Here is a 15,853-nt window from a genome sequence, read left to right on the forward strand (position 1 = left end):
GGGTTGCCATTTCCTCTTCCAGGGGATCTTCCTGACCCAGGGATCAAATCCACGGCTCCTGCCTTGGCAGCTGGATTCTTTACCACTGAGCCACCAGGAAAGCCCTTGGAAGACATATTATGTGCATAATCTTACTCAATGCTTGTCAGCTAGGGATTATTAGTATCAATTTCCTTTTAGGGATGAGAAAACAAAGGCTCAAAAAAATTGAGAGACCAACGTAATGAAGGTTTTTTTTTTTAAGCACTATTTTAAAAAACGCCTCAATTTTTTTGAATTCATGTGAATAACATGGTAGAGTTTTTATAAAAAGGGGGAAAAGTCTCCATTTAACACTTACTAAGGCTTGCAAAAAACTCTTTGGGGTCATAAAGAATTGGACATGACTTAGCAGCTAAACAACACAGGGAGCATGTTGAGTATAGTGATCACAGGATATGCAGAGATGAAACTCCAACAAGCAAGACATTTTTCTAATTAAAATTTTTTATTAGGGATCCCAGAATAATAACTTATTTTAAAGACTGTATTGTTGAACTTTTCTTTAATTTTACTTTTTTTGGGGGGAGGGGGAAATGATAGAGGCAACAGCAACCTCTGAAGTGGAGACTTAATCCACATGTAGAAGATAGAGACCATTACTTTCTACCACTAGGATCTAAAAATATAGTATTAATAATGAAAATTTATTTAATTCATACTATGTACCAGGACCTGTGCTAAGCACCTTAGATGCATGTTGTTGTTCAGTTGCTAAGTCGTGTCTGACTTTGCGACCCCATGGACTGCAGCACAGCAGGCTTCCGTGTCCTTCACCATCTCCCAGAGTTTGCTCAAACTCATGTCCATTGAGTCAGTGATGCCATCCAACCATTTCATCCTCTGTCATCCTCTTCTCTTGCCCTCAATCTTTCCCAGCATCAGGGTCTTTTCCAATGAGTCAGCTCTTTGCATCAGGTGGCCAACGTATTTGAGTTTCAGCTTCAGCATCAGTCCTTCCAGTGAATATTCAAGTGGTCCTATTTAAACCACAAGGCAAACCTTTTTTCTGAACATTATTATGCAGATGGACTGATTATGGTTTGCAGAGGTGAAGGAGCCTCTCCAGGAAGTCCTGAAGAGGGCTCATTAGAGACTCTGAGTTCCTACCTATGGGAATTCCTCCTTCTTTTCCCCAACAGTATGGCTGCCATTCTGAGGCGAAATTACACCTCAGTGACTGAATTCATCCTCATCGGCTTCTCCACCTTCCCCCACCTTCAGCTGATGTTCTTCCTGCTGTTCCTGCTGATGTACCTGTTCACACTGCTGGGGAACCTGCTCATCATGGCCACCATCTGGAAGGAGGACAGCCTCCACACCCCCATGTACCTCTTCCTGTGCGCCCTCTCCATCTCCGAGGTCCTCTACACCTTCGCCATCATCCCGCGCATGTTGGCCGACCTGCTCTCCACTGACCGCTCCATCTCCTTCACGGCCTGTGCCAGCCAGATGTTCTTCTCCTTCACGCCCGGCTTCACCCACTCCTTCCTGCTCACTGTCATGGGCTATGACCGCTACGTGGCCATCTGCCATCCCCTGCGCTACAACGTGCTCATGAGCCCCCGAGGCTGCGCCTGCCTGGTGGCCTGGTCCTGGGTTGGTGGCTTAGTTGTTGGGCTAGTGGTGACATCTTCCATTTTCCAACTTACTTTCTGTGGGTCTAATGAGATTCACTATTTTGGCTGCCATGTGCCACCTCTTTTGAAGTTGGCCTGTGGAACTGAAGTGCAAGTAGTGGCCAAGGGCGTGGGCCTGGTGTGTATCGCCACCCTGCTGGGCTGTGGTCTCCTCATCCTCTTGTCTTACGCGTTCATCGTGGCCGCCATCTTGAGGATCCCTTCAGCCGAGGGCCGGTACAAAGCCTTCTCCACGTGTGCGTCCCACCTCACCGTGGTGGTCGTGCACTACGGCTTTGCCTCTGTCATCTACCTCAAGCCCAAGGGTCCCCAGTCTCTGGAAGGAGACACGCTGATGGGCATCACCTACACGGTCCTCACTCCCTTCCTGAGCCCCATCATCTTCAGTCTCAGGAACAAGGAGCTGAAGATCGCCATGAAGAAGACCTTCCTCAGCAAGCTCTACACTTCCAGCATCTGAGTGGCTGCGGTGGTTTCAGATTATGGTAGAAGGAAGACCACACCCTCATCTATACAATGGGGTTAATCAAAGCTATCTTGTAAGATTGGTGTAAAGATTTGAGTGTGTGTGTATGACACTTATCACATAGTAGGTGTTCAATAAATGTTAATCTTTTTTCTTTTTCCTCTCATGGTCTGTGTGTCTCACATTAGCTTCAATTTTAAAAAAAGATTTATTTATTTATCTTTGACTGCATGGGGTCTTCATTGCTGTGTGCAGGTTTTCTCTAGTCATGGTGCCAGCAGGGACTACTCTCTAGTTTCGGTACACAGGCTTTTCATTGCAGGGGTTTCCCTTGCTGCAGAACATGGGCTCTAGAGTGTTCGGCTTCAGTAATTTTGGCTTGCGGGCTCAGTAATTGTGGCACATGGGCTTAACTGCCTTGTGGCATGTCGGATCTTCCCAGACCAGGGGTCAAACCCATGTCCCCTACATTGCAAGGTGGATTCTTAACCACTGGACCACCAGGGAAGCCCCTAGTTTCAATTTTTAACCAAATAACTTTGTTGAAATATAATTCACATTCCATAAAATTCACTTATTAAAGTGCTCGCATAAGGACACACAGAACCTCACTCCCACTCCAACAGTATTAAGGAACCTGAAAAAAATTTTTTCATCCAGTTTGATAAACAAAAATTGAACTTCACAGTTACCTTCATTTACTGTCATTTTTCTACAATAACTAGTTAAACAGATATTTGAGAGCCTCTATATGCTGTTGGCTTCCCAGGTGGCACTAGTAGTAAAGAACCCCGATGCCAATGTAGGAGACATAAGAGACGCAGTTTTGATCCCTGGGTTGGGAAGATCTTCTGGAGAAGAGCATGGCGAGCTACTCCAATATTCTTGCCGGGAGAATCCCCATGGACAGAGGAGTCTGTTGGGGTACAGTTCATAGGGTCACAAAGAGTCAGACACAACTGAAGCATGTACACACTCACCATAGGCTGTGAATGAATACCATGGTGGACATGGGCTGGGTGTCCCTGACCTCCCCAGAGCAACATTTTACTGGGCAGAGACAGACAATATCTGATAAGCTAATATGCCAATAATAAGCCAATCTAATATGTTAGGTTGTAATAAGTGGGAGTCAAGTAAAGCAAGTCAAGAGAGAAAGACATGGCCAAGAGCGTTCTATTTGTTTAGTACATTTAGGAAGGGGATCCATGGTATTTGAGTAGGTAAGATTCCAAGGGATTGAATTTTGAGTTGCTGTTTTCTAAGAAAAATAGACTGTAGGAGAATGAAGTGTGTGTGTGTGTGCGTGCATGTGTGGATGTGAGAGAGAGAAAGGATGATAATGCCAACAAGCAATCCAATGTTTGGATACATTAAATTTGAGATGTCTTCTAGTTATCCACTTGGAGATACTGAGTAGACAGTTGGATAGGGGTAAATATAAGAATTTGAGGATTACCTGTGTGCACAAGGTACTTAAAACCGTGATACTGAATGGGATCCCCAGGGAGAGAGAATGCTGATGAAATACAAGGATCAAATGGCTTAAATAGCTGTTTTGTGTTTTATGTATAAAGGAACCAAGATTTTGTTTAAGTTTTTGAGTTTAAAATCTTGTGCTTTAAAATATCGTGTTGGTTTCTGCCATACATCAACATGAATCAGCCAGAGGTATACATATGTTCCCTCATGCTTGAAGCTCCCTCCCAACTCCCACCCCATCCCACCCCTCTAGGTTATCACAGAGCACCAGTTTGAGCTCCCTGAGTCATACATTAAATTCCCACTGGCTATTTATTTTACATATGGTAATGTGTCTGTTTCCACGCTATTCTCTCAATTCTTGCCATCCTTTCCTTTCCTCACTGTGTCCATGAGCCTAACAGTTCTTTATTAATGATTGCATCTAAAGTTTTCTGATCTTAAATGTCACAGCTCTCAACATCCTATTATTTAGACAGATCTAGAATGATATCTACAAAACATCCATATAATTAGGTGGAAAATGGAATGCAAGAATTAAAGCCAGGTCATCCTGACTTCAAATACAGTTTTTCACAAACCAGCCAACATTCTGGCTTGTTCAGCACAGATTACATTGGTCATTGGGCATTACATTGGTCCAGCTAAGAAATGTCTGTTAATAAATTTTATCTTCCAAGTCCTATGTAGATGCTAGGTATGATGCTGAGCAAGATGGACAGACTTCCTGTGTTCAGGAAACTGATAGCCTAACGAATCACAATAAGTTTGCAGAAGGCATTGGGTGCCCAACTCATTGTTGGTGTCAAATCATTTTCCAGGCTTTTTCCATTTGGATACCAGTAGGACCAGAGGCCAAGTTGGCCTTTAATGAACAAAACGAAAGAGCCCAGTTTGTATTCTTGCCCAGATCTGTTTTGCTGCCAAGCATGGGGAGTATCTTGGCTCAGTGTTAAAGAGTTACTCAGGAATTCCAACAAGAATAAAACTTATTTTGAAATCACGAAGTAGTCCTGAGTCTGTAGAAATGTTACATCAGTGTCCCAAGGATGCATGTTCCAGTGCATGGTGGGTTACAACTGCCCACCTGTGGTTTAAAAGGCTCTTAGGATCCTGAAGTGCTTGATTTGAAACTGAGCTAGTCCTCCTTAGATGGGGGACCCACAAAACCCCTTGTGGGAAAATGGTGTGTGAGGCTTTGGGTGGAGAAGGCTGGGAATCAGAAAAGACCTGCAGGAGAAGCCTGGCCCTTCCAATTTGTGTGACCTTGGATGAGTCATGCAAGCATCTTGAACCTCGGTTTCCCCTCTGTCAGATGGAATGGATGTGAGTTTATCTGCCCTGATCTCCCACTGTGAAACTTTAATGAGACAACATTTGTGAAGGGGTAACAGGAAGCCTGCAGTATATACTGCAAAGGAGGATTCTCAGGGTTCTCCAGTGTGGTTTGAAATGGTTTCCACATTCTAACAGTTTACAGTAACATGAGATATTTTACTACTCAATTTATAGAGAAAGACTGGATTCAACTTTAGGACAAATGATGCATAGTTTCTGCTCCAACATAAATACAAATTTTTTTTTTAAACTTTGGCTAATTTGACTAATTTATTGCTTGTGTTGTTGTGTTGTTTTTTAAGTATTTTATTTATTTATTTCATTTTTGGCTGAGTTGGGTCTTCCCTGCTTTAGGTGGGCTTTTCCTAGCTGTGTGAGAGGGGCTACTCTTTGGTTTATGGGCTTCTCACTGCCCACTCTCTTGATGTGGAGCACGGGCTCTAGGCATGTGGGTTTCAGTAGCTGCAACACGCTGAATCAGTAGTTGTGGCTTGCAGGTTCTAGAGTGCAGGCTTAGTATTGTGGCACGCAGGCATAGTTGCTCTGCAGCAAGTGAGATCTTCCTGGACCGGGGATCAAACCCATGTCCCCTGCATTGCAAGATGGATTCTTAACCACTGGACCACCAGGGAAATCCTCTTGTGCATTTTAATTATATATGTTGTTGCATACAACAGTATCACCATAAACTAAAATCCATTAAGTATTATAAATTGCTATTTTAAAATAAATGCATCTGAAACAATTTAAATTTGTCAAGGAAACTTAAAAAAATGAGTTATAATTGACACAAGACATTGTGTAAATTTTTGATGTCCAATGTACTGATGTGATACCGTTGCAGAAACCAGTAATTAAGAAACCAAGTGCCACACTCAGAGAGTTGGAGAAATCAGGTTTATTATGCGAGCGGGCCCAGAGGAGTTAACACTCCAAACTCTGAGCCCTGAACAAAGGGGTTGTTGAAGGTCAGTGTCTTGCAGTGGTCATGATTTAATCTTTGTAGAGGCAGCTGGCAAGGGCCAACTTTCAGTCAGCAAGGCCCTTTCATAGCCACATATTTGATCATGTTTTGAGGGCATTTCATGGTCACTGTGTCCTGCGGTGCTGGGAAGGCTCATTTTCAGGTCTAACAAAGATTCCATTGACAGGCCATTCAATGTGTTATCACTAGACCAGGTCTTGTAAGTAGCAAAAGTCTCTGGACCATACCTGTCGTACTAGCCTCTTGGTCCAGGAAAATATTTCCTCTTGTTGCTTCTTCCCATATCTAGAGTTACACAATTACAATTATTGATCTCATATGGAACTGCATGTCAGCAGTTTATCACAGGCTTGGTCACACATTTGGTAACATAAGAAATAATCTTCTGGAGCAAGCTACATAGAAAATAATATACCTAGCAGTTATTAGTAAGGTCACAAGGAAGAATTTAAGTCAAAAACTTTCACTCGGTTCAGTTCAGTTCAGTTGCTCAGTTGTGTCCGACTCTTTGCAGCACGCCAGGCCTCCCTGTCCATCACCAACTCCCAGAGTTCACTAAAACTCATGTCTATTGAGTCGGTGATTCCATTCAGCCATCTCATCCTCTGTCGTCCCCTTCTCCTCCTGCCCTCGGTCTCTCCCAGCATCAGAGTCTTTTCCAATGAGTCAACTCTTCGCATGAGGTGGCCAAAGTATTGGAGTTCAGCTTTAGCATCAGTCCTTCCAAAGAAATCCCAGGGCTGATCTCCTTTAGAATGGACTGGTTGGATCTCCTTGCAGTCCAAGGGACTCTCAAGAGTCTTCTCCAACACCACAGTTCAACAGAATCAATTCTTCTGTGCTCAGCTTTCTTCACAGTCCAACTCTCACATCCATACGTGATCGCTGGAAAAACCATAGCCTTGACTAGACGGACCTTTGTTGGCAAAGTAATGTCTCTGCTTTTGAATATGCTATCTAGGTTGGTCATAACTTTTCTTCCAAGGAGTAAGTGTCTTTTAATTTCATGGCTGCAATCACCATCTGCAGTGATTTTGGAGCCCCAGAAAAATAAAGTCTGACACTGTTTCCACTGTTTCCCCGTTTATTTGCCATGAAGTGATGGGACCAGATGCCATGAACTTCATTTTCTGAATGTTGAGCTTTAAGCCAGCTTTTTCACTCTCCTCTTTCACTTTCATCAAGAGGCTTTTGAGTTCCTCTTCACTTTCTGCCATAAGGGTGGTGTCATCTGCATATCTGAGGTTATTGATATTTCTCCCGGCAATCTTGGTTCCAGCTTGTGCTTCTTCCAGCACAGTGTTTCTCATGATGTACTCTGCATAGAAGTTAAATAAGCAGGGTGACAATATATACCCTTGATGTACTCCTTTTCCTATTTGGAACCAGTCTGTTGTTCCATGTCCAGTTCTAACTGTTGCTTCCTGACCTGCATATAGGTTTCTCAAGAGGCAGGTCAGGTGGTCTCGTTTTCCCATCTCTTGAAGAATTTTCCACAGTTTATTGTGATCCACACAGTTGAAGGCTTTGGCATAGTCAATAAAGCAGAAATAGATGTTTTTCTGGAACTCACTTGCTTTTTCGATGATCCAGCAGATGTTGGCAATTTGATCTCTGGTTCTTCTGCCTTTTCTAAAACCAGCTTGAACATCTGGAAGTTCACGGTTCACATATTGCTGAAGCCTGGCTTGGAGAATTTTGAGCATTACTTTACTAGCATGTGAGATGAGTACAATTGTGCAGTAGTTTGAGCATTCTTTGGCATTGCCTTTCTTAGGGATTGGAATGAAAACTGACCTTTTCTAGTCCTGTGGCCACTACTAAGTTTTCAAAATTTGCTGGCATATTGAGTGCAGCACTTTCACAGCATCATCTTTCAGGATTTGAAATAGCTCAACTGGAATGCCATCACCTCCACTAGCTTTGTTCGTAGTGATGCTTTCTAAGGCCCACTTGACTTACATTCCAGGATGTCTGGCTCTAGGTGAGTGATCACACCATCGTGATTATCTTGATTATGAAGATCTTTTTTGTACAGTTCTTCTGTGTATTCTTGCCACCTCTTCTTAATATCTTCTGCTTCTGTTAGGTCCATACCATTTCTGTCCTTTATCGAGCCCATCTTTGTATGAAATGTTCCCTTGGTATCTCTAATTTTCTTGAAGAGATCTCTAGTCTTTCCCATTGTGTTGTTTTCCTCTATTTCTTTGCATTGATCGCTGAGGAGGGCTTTCTTATCTCTCCTTGCTATGCTTTGGAAGTCTGCATTCAGATGCTTATATCTTTCCTTTTCTGCTTTGCTTTTCACTTCTCTTCTTTTCACAGCTATTTGTAAGGCCTCCCCAGACAGCCATTTTTCTTTTTCACATTTTTTTTCCATGGGATGGTCTTGATCCCTGTCTCCTGTACAGTATCACGAACCTCCGTCCATAGTTCATCAGGCACTCTATCTATCAGAAATAGTCCCTTAAATCTATTTCTCACTTCCACTGTATAATCATAAGGAATTTGATTTAGGTCATACCTGAATGGTCTAGTGGTTTTCCCTACTTTCTTCAATTTAAGTCTGAATTTGGCAATAAGGAGTTCATGATCTGAGCCACAGTCAGCTCCCAGTCTTATAGCCTGGTATACCCCAGGTCATCTGACTCAGTTAAATGATTATAGCCAAGTGTTCATCTCCTGGTTGTATATCATGGAGCATCAGACCTTTATCCAGAGATTGGTTACTGAGATAAGCTTTAGAAACAATCTTAGAGTGTCTTTTTAATAACTTAAACATTTTAACAATTTAACAAGGAACTGTCTCAGAAATGAGTCTTAGTAAGCACAGACCTTAATCAACAAAACTAGAACTTAATATTCAGTGAAACAAAAGTTTTTCCTTCTTGGAGAACTCACTGTGAGGGCATTAACACTGTAGCCAGGGAAGGCTTTAACCCGTCAAATAAAAATGAGGTCCGTCAGGGAGCTGGGAAAAGCCAAGTGGCTGTCTTGGATTTCCCATAGCCCTGGCTCTTTGATTTTCAGCTGTTGTTTACCCATTTTTAATTTCCTGATTTAGGAGCAGACTATTGCCATGTTTTAAGGACATTAGGACAGCAAAAAGTCTAACCGTGAGGGGTTATATTTTGTAGAAGCAAAATGAGCTTTGTCTACATGTACTACATTCTAAAATAATGTTTATTTACTTTACCAAAGTAACAAAGATTTTAAAAACAAATGTAAATCACTCAAAGGCAAAGAAATTCATAATCTGTTATCAAAATCTTCATTCTAAGAAAACCTGTTTCTCTAAACAGAGAGAAGACCAAATTCCAGTGTGGTACCAGCTTACTGTTAATAACAAAATTTGTTTATGTGTTTAATCTTAGAAAGTTTTTCCATCAGTCTTGAAGAACTAGCAGAATTCTTCTAAAGGCATGAGAGTAAAACCATAGAAGGCATGTTTAAAATCTGATTCTATTGCAATTGACAAAGAAACCTGGTTATTGAACACTTTAATATGACAACTAGAATTGTAATTGACTGTATTTTATCAGGGCATATCAGATCTATATGAATTTCACATAATTTGAGGATATCTATATTAGTAACATCAACCATACAGTGTAACCTGAATAGACTTATCACCCCTTCAACAGTACTTCTCATGTAATTTAACATGTCCAGTGGACCAAGGTATCTTAATAGCTCTTTGGGATGTCTCAGGGACCCTCTGAAGCATCCCAAAGTTAGCTAGAAGTCAAGTTATTTAGGAAGTTTTGTCCATAAATATCAAAAGGGTTTATAATAGTCAGGTAGGATCATATAAGTTACTGTGAAATAATAGTTATTTACTTAGCCAAAGTTAATAAATGATTTCAAAGGTAAATACAGAACAGATCAATTAAGAGGTAAAGAAACTTAAATCTATTATTGAAAGCAGTTCAGCATCTGAAGAAAATATGTCTTCTTAATAGAGAGAAAGGCTGAATTTAACTTTTTGCACCAACTTACTTTAAATTCATTTAGGCAAACTTAATTAAATTTATTTTAAACTTAGTCAGTCCTAACCATGCACAAAACTTTTTTTCAGGGTCCACTTTCCACAAACCTTCTAATCACTTTTTGTAACAGCCACCTGTAAGTCAGACCTAGTTTCTTTTCCCTTCATAAAATGTGATTTTATTTTTTATATCTTCTTTATTAAAAACATACATCCTACTTTCCTTATTAGATTAGCAAACAAACATTAATACTAGATATTTAATATTGAATATTTCCCAGTTCACATGAATCTGAAATTTATTTAGGTTAATTTTTTCTTGTATTTAGAATTGTTTGATTTGTAAGCACTTACTTTTCTTTAGGCCAATTAAATTAGAACTCATTTACAACTTCAATAATATTATCAAAAAAAAAAACAAAAGACATACACTGAGACATACATAAATCCATACAGACAGACAGCAATTTTATAGTTTTCTGTTTGAGATTTAAAATATCTCTTTGACCACCCCCACCTTTTTTTTCTTTGCTTGAAGTTCTAATTTGCCCAAGGCTGAGGTCTCAGGCAAAGTTGGCTGTGTATTTCAAGGACATGGAAAGGGTTAACTTCAAGCTTTTTCCCTAGGCAGGCCTTTCAACAAGCTGAAAGTGAAAGTGAAGTCGCTCAGCCACGTCCAACTCTTTGTGACCCCATGGACACCAGGCTCCTCCGTCCATGGGATTCTTCAGGCAAGAATACTGGAATGGGTTGCCATTCAATAAGCTAATTGTTTTTAATCGCATGTGCAAAAAGAATTGGTTTTACAGTTTCCAAAAAGAAAAGAAGTTTCTCTCACTCTGTTCAATCAGCAATCACGCACTCACAATCATTCAGAGGCTATCACAATGCCTTCCTTCTCCAGGGTCCTCGGGTTTCCTTAACTGATGCTCCCTTCCTGGGAGCTCCACGGAGGTTATCAGTCACAATGCCTTCCTTCTCTTGAGTCCCCAGTTCTCCCTATCTGATGCTCCCTTCCTGGGAGCTCCACGGAGGTGATCAGTCTCCTCTTCTACCCTTTGGAGTAGGATCTGACTGGGGACTGGCCCAGGGCCTTACCTGATCCTGTGGCCATTCCCGGTGAGTTGGTTCAGGGGCTTGGCCGTCCATAGAGTCGGGACACCAGTCGGGAAGAGAACCCAGAATACCGTCAGGTGGCACGCCTCCTTGTTTGTCTTGGGGTTCCTTGCTCCAGCCCAGCCATGCCACCAGTGTGGTGGCTCAAGGGGCTGACGTGGTTGGAATCTCACTGGGGCCTCCAGAAGTGTTGCAAAAACCAGTACTTGAGAAACCAAGCACCACACATGGAAAGTTGGAGAACTCAGGTTTATTACACTGGCAGGCCCAGAGGAGTTAACACTCCAAGCTCTGAGCCCCGAACAAAGGGGTTACAGAGTTTCTATAGACAGACTAGAGTGGGCAACACTGGCTGTTAATAGGCTGATTTAAACTAAGGGGTTTCACGTCCATGGGAACAGCAGTCAAGATGGGGAAGGGGATGCATGACCTTTACACCAACAGGCATGATTAAGCAGGTTTGCAGGGGCTGGGCAATTTCAAAGAGCAGGACAAGGGTGAGTGAGATAAGCTCCAGTTCCTAGTATTGTGAGTCCCCACTTTCTGAGACTACGTGATCTACGTGATCCAGACTTTGCAAAGAGCAAGCTGAGTTACAGAGGCAGAACGAGCAGGAGGTTATGTAAAATTTTAACTTTTCTTCTTCAATACATTGATGTTGCAATATGATTAGCACTGCATGTTAACTCACATCTCTGGTGTGTGTGTGTGTGAACAACTATGATGTAGTGTCTTATCAGCTATGAAATTTATAATAGAGTATTATTGTCTATAATTACTGGCTCTGCATTAGACCTGCATGCTTTATTTATCTACTGTTTACGAATTTGTGCCCTTAAAATCATTTCCTTGGGACTTCCCTGGTGGTCCAGTGGCTAAGAGTCCACACTCTCAGTGCAGGGGGCCCAGTTTCAATCCTTGGTCAGGGAACTAGATCCTACATGCCCCAACTTAAAGATTCTGTTTGCTGCAACTAAGACCTAGAACAGCCAAATAAATAAATATTTTTAAAAAACCCGAAAAATATCTCTTCAATTCCTCCGCCCCTCAGTTCCTGCACTTGTCGACTAAAAAAACATGTGCAACTTGAGAGTTGCAAGTTAAGCTTTATTTGGGGCAAAATGAGGATGGCAGCCTGGGAGGCAGCATCTCAGACAGTTCTGAGAGACGGCTCCAAATCGGCAGTGGGGGAGAGTCAATACATAAGGTTTTGGTGAAGGGGGAGTTCAATGCCATGAAGCACTCATTTTACAAAAGGTTTTTGTTAGTCATGAGGATCTGATGTCACCATGAAGGAATTTAGTGTTTCTCTAGATATGAGGAGATGGAAGGATTGAGATCGTAAAATCTGTTCCTAAAAACATCCAACTATCTAAAGACCCGTTCCACCAGATTCCACCATGAACTCCCTCAGGGGTTGATGAAGGTAAACAGGTATAGCAGCATGGGGTTCCATCTCCCTAGAGGCAGATGGCAAATGCCTTTGTTGTTCAGTCATTGGCAATGTTCTTGGTAAATGCCAATTTGTAGTTGACACACTTATTATTGTGGTTCGACAAAGAGTCACCTTCTCGCCCATGTACCATGTCACTCTCTAACACAGCAGGGGATTTCTCATGGTGGGCTTCCTTTCTTGACCCAACTATAGAGACTTCTCTGTCTCTCAGCAAGTGTTCAAGATTTACTTTTGAAATGTGGGGGTTTCCTCAACGTCTTCTGAGTCTACTTATTACTGTTTCCAGCTACTATTGCGCATATGTGTGCCGTACTAAAGTTTAGGGTGCTTCGCTCTCCCCTGCTGTTATCCGGCTTAATCTTTTGTAGCCTCATAATATCTGTGTTGTAGCTACCTGTGTTGTTGCTGCCTGAAGGAGGGTGGAGGGTGGATGTCTTCCATTTCTCTTTGCCATAGGGGTTTATGGTAGTGGGAGCAATTAGACCACCCTGGTTTCTTGAAGGAGAATGTGGTATCCCAAGGATGAAAGAACAGAAAAAAAAACAGGGAGGGCCTTGGAAAGTAGGGAAGGAAAAAACTAGACCTGTATTGTCCTTCCCTTACACATGTCGTAACTATTAATGAATTTCAGATCCTCCTGAGCAGTATAACCCGTCTCCCCTCCTACTCCATGTGTGCTGTGCTTAGTCACATAGTCGTGTCCAACTCTTTGGGATCCTCTGTCCATGGGGATTCTCCAGGCAAGAATACTGGTGTGGGTTGCCATTTCCTCCTCCAGGGGATCTTCCCAACCCAGGTATCGAACTCAGGTCTCCCACATTGCAGGCAGATTCTTTACCGTCTGACACACCAGGGAAGGTATTTGCCTCATTCTTCCTCTACCCAGTTTATGTATCTCATCCAATCAGCAAATGATCCGCAAGACCCCTATCCCACACGTTATATCCTGGGTATAAAAATGGACCAAGGACCTCTACTCAACGTTGGCTCTCCCTTGAGCTGACCCCAATGTTCTAACAGCATCTCCCACTCTAATAACCTTTTTTTCCTCTCATTCTGTCCATGTCTGAAAATTCTTTTCCAACCCATGCACAGACCATGGCAGAGAAGAAAAGATTCTAGGTTTAAGGCGAACTCATATAAAGTACCCTGCAAGAGACAGGAATCATTGAATTGCATTTTCTCTACGTGATCATCTCATACATCTTTCCAGCCTGAATACATTTAGATAAAGGGCCTGTTCCTAGAATAGAGTTGCTGTGTTGTGCTTATTTGTGTCCAACTCTTCGTGACCCCATGGACTGTAGCCCACTAGGCTCCTCTGTCCATGGAATTTTCCAGGCAAGAGTACAGGAGTGGGTTGCCATTTCCTACTCCATGAATAGAGCTATCACCAGATATATCTGCAAAGAATAGGGGCCAGGTGTGGTGGGGGAAACGCAGAAGGGCCTTGAGATCAAAGTTCGTCTTGGATCCCCTCGTTTCTTCTGGGCCCAGTAAATACTTGTTTACCAAACATTTGTTTTTCCATCTTTATGTGAATTGTCCTCCTTCCCTTTGAAGTTCCAAAACACTACCCCAGCACTCAAGCTCTTTACCTTGAACTAAATATGGTATGTAAAGTGAAGTGCTAAAGAGTTGAACATGACTGAGCTACTGAACAACAACATTTGTAGATAAAAGATCAGAGAAGTTAATTCATGAATATCACACAGCAAGAAATTGGATGGGCCAGGGTTTGAACTTGCATCTCTCTGATGTGAGTCATTGCCCTGAAGCATCAAGTTATCCAAGTCTTGGCTATTGATCTCTTTTTAAGAGTATGGAGAGAAATGAACAATTCTCACGGGCAGTCAGCTTGTCCCTGTTTAAGAAAACAAACAAAAAAAGCCCTAGAAATGGAGTTGAAATGATGGCACAGGTCTCTCACAGCAGGCAATTGGTAGATCCCATTTGAACCCGCCACCTCCAGCCCCACCCCCTAGTTCTCATCAACGAAGGCACTTGGGTATCCTTTCTGCAGGGAACAAAGAGAGGAAAACACTTGCTCTGCACAGCCTACTGAAATCTACTATGGCATAACATTCCCTGGGCTCTAATTACAAGTTTCATTAGTAAGTAAGCCAAGGGATATTCTGTGACTCCTAGGGGCTCATTGAAAGTTGACACACAATTCTCATCCCCATTTCACCTGTTGAAAAATGTTTTAAAGTCTCTAAGATTCAGGTACTGAGCTGACGCAGATGAGGTTGGATGCATAGATCAGAGAGCCAAGGTGCAGAGAAGGCCACAGGTCCATCCCACTCTAGAGGAATGGTCCCCAGATAGTTTTCCTGCTTAGTTTTAAGCCCAAACTTTGACTGGCAGCCAAGAGATTTAATTGGGAATTGAAGATGACCTTCTCTTCCCCAAGGCACAGAAATTCCAGAGCTCCAGACAAATGCTCCAACGTACACCATGGTACCCTGAGCTGCAGAACACAAAGTTCACAAAGAAGTTAGTGTCGAATACCTCTGGGAGCTACAGCTTCTGCTGCTGCTGCTGCTAAGTCACTTCAGTCGTGTCCGACTCTGTGCGACCCCAGAGATGGCAGCCCACCAGGCTCCCCCGTCCCTGGGATTCTCCAGGCATGAACACTGGAGTGGGTTGCCATTTCCTTCTCCAATGCATGAAAGTGAAAAGTGAAAGTGAAGTCGCTCATTCGTGTCCGACTCTTAGTGACCCCATGGACTGCAGCCCACCAGGCTCCTCCGTCCATGGGATTTTCCAGGCAAGAGTACTGGAGTGGGGTGCCATGGCAGCTCTACTTCCTCAATAATAATGTTTACTGCACTTTTTGATATAAATTCTTGTTCAACAACTCCCCTCTTCCCTCTGTTATTCTGGCCAGGTCCAAAAGGTAGGACCACTCTAGACTTGCTCATCATTGTGTTTCCACAGGCTGGCAATTAACAGATGCTCAGTAGTACTTGCTAAAGAAACAAGCAAATAACTGTTTCATTATAGACCTATGGAAGTTCTGTGAGCTGCAAAATCCTTCTGAAACACAAATGGCTGTCCCCTAATTTCATTTTCAGGTTCATTTTCAGGTGTGGTGGGCCTTACAGGAACCCACCTGCCCTTGTGTATGTGTGTGTCATAATCAGCATCCCCTGTACAAATGAGTCTTATCTTGTGGCTGTTGGGAGTAGGGAGTAAGGTCCTTTTATTCAGCCCCCTGCCAGTATCCTTAGGCCACTAGGAACCACTTCCCCTTCTTGCTGTTATTCTGTTCCTCAAATGGACACTGATTTTCCCACCTGAGGTCCTTTGCACATGCTAGTCCCTCTGCTAGTGCCTCCTT

At 42.6% G+C, this 15,853-nt stretch overlaps 1 protein-coding gene across 1 annotated transcript; it reads left to right on the forward strand.

The window, feature by feature from the left end:
* The first annotated feature begins 1,182 nt into the window (after positions 1-1,182).
* LOC109567607 (olfactory receptor 10H1-like) lies at positions 1,183-2,139 on the forward strand. The gene has a single exon (XM_019972637.2). It carries the CDS (start codon positions 1,183-1,185, stop codon positions 2,137-2,139), a length of 957 nt encoding a protein of 318 aa, XP_019828196.2.
* Positions 2,140-15,853: the final 13,714 nt, after the last annotated feature.

The sequence above is a fragment of the Bos indicus genome, chromosome 7, assembly GCF_029378745.1.
Source record: "Bos indicus isolate NIAB-ARS_2022 breed Sahiwal x Tharparkar chromosome 7, NIAB-ARS_B.indTharparkar_mat_pri_1.0, whole genome shotgun sequence".
In the NCBI taxonomy this organism is placed as follows: Eukaryota; Metazoa; Chordata; class Mammalia; order Artiodactyla; family Bovidae; genus Bos; species Bos indicus.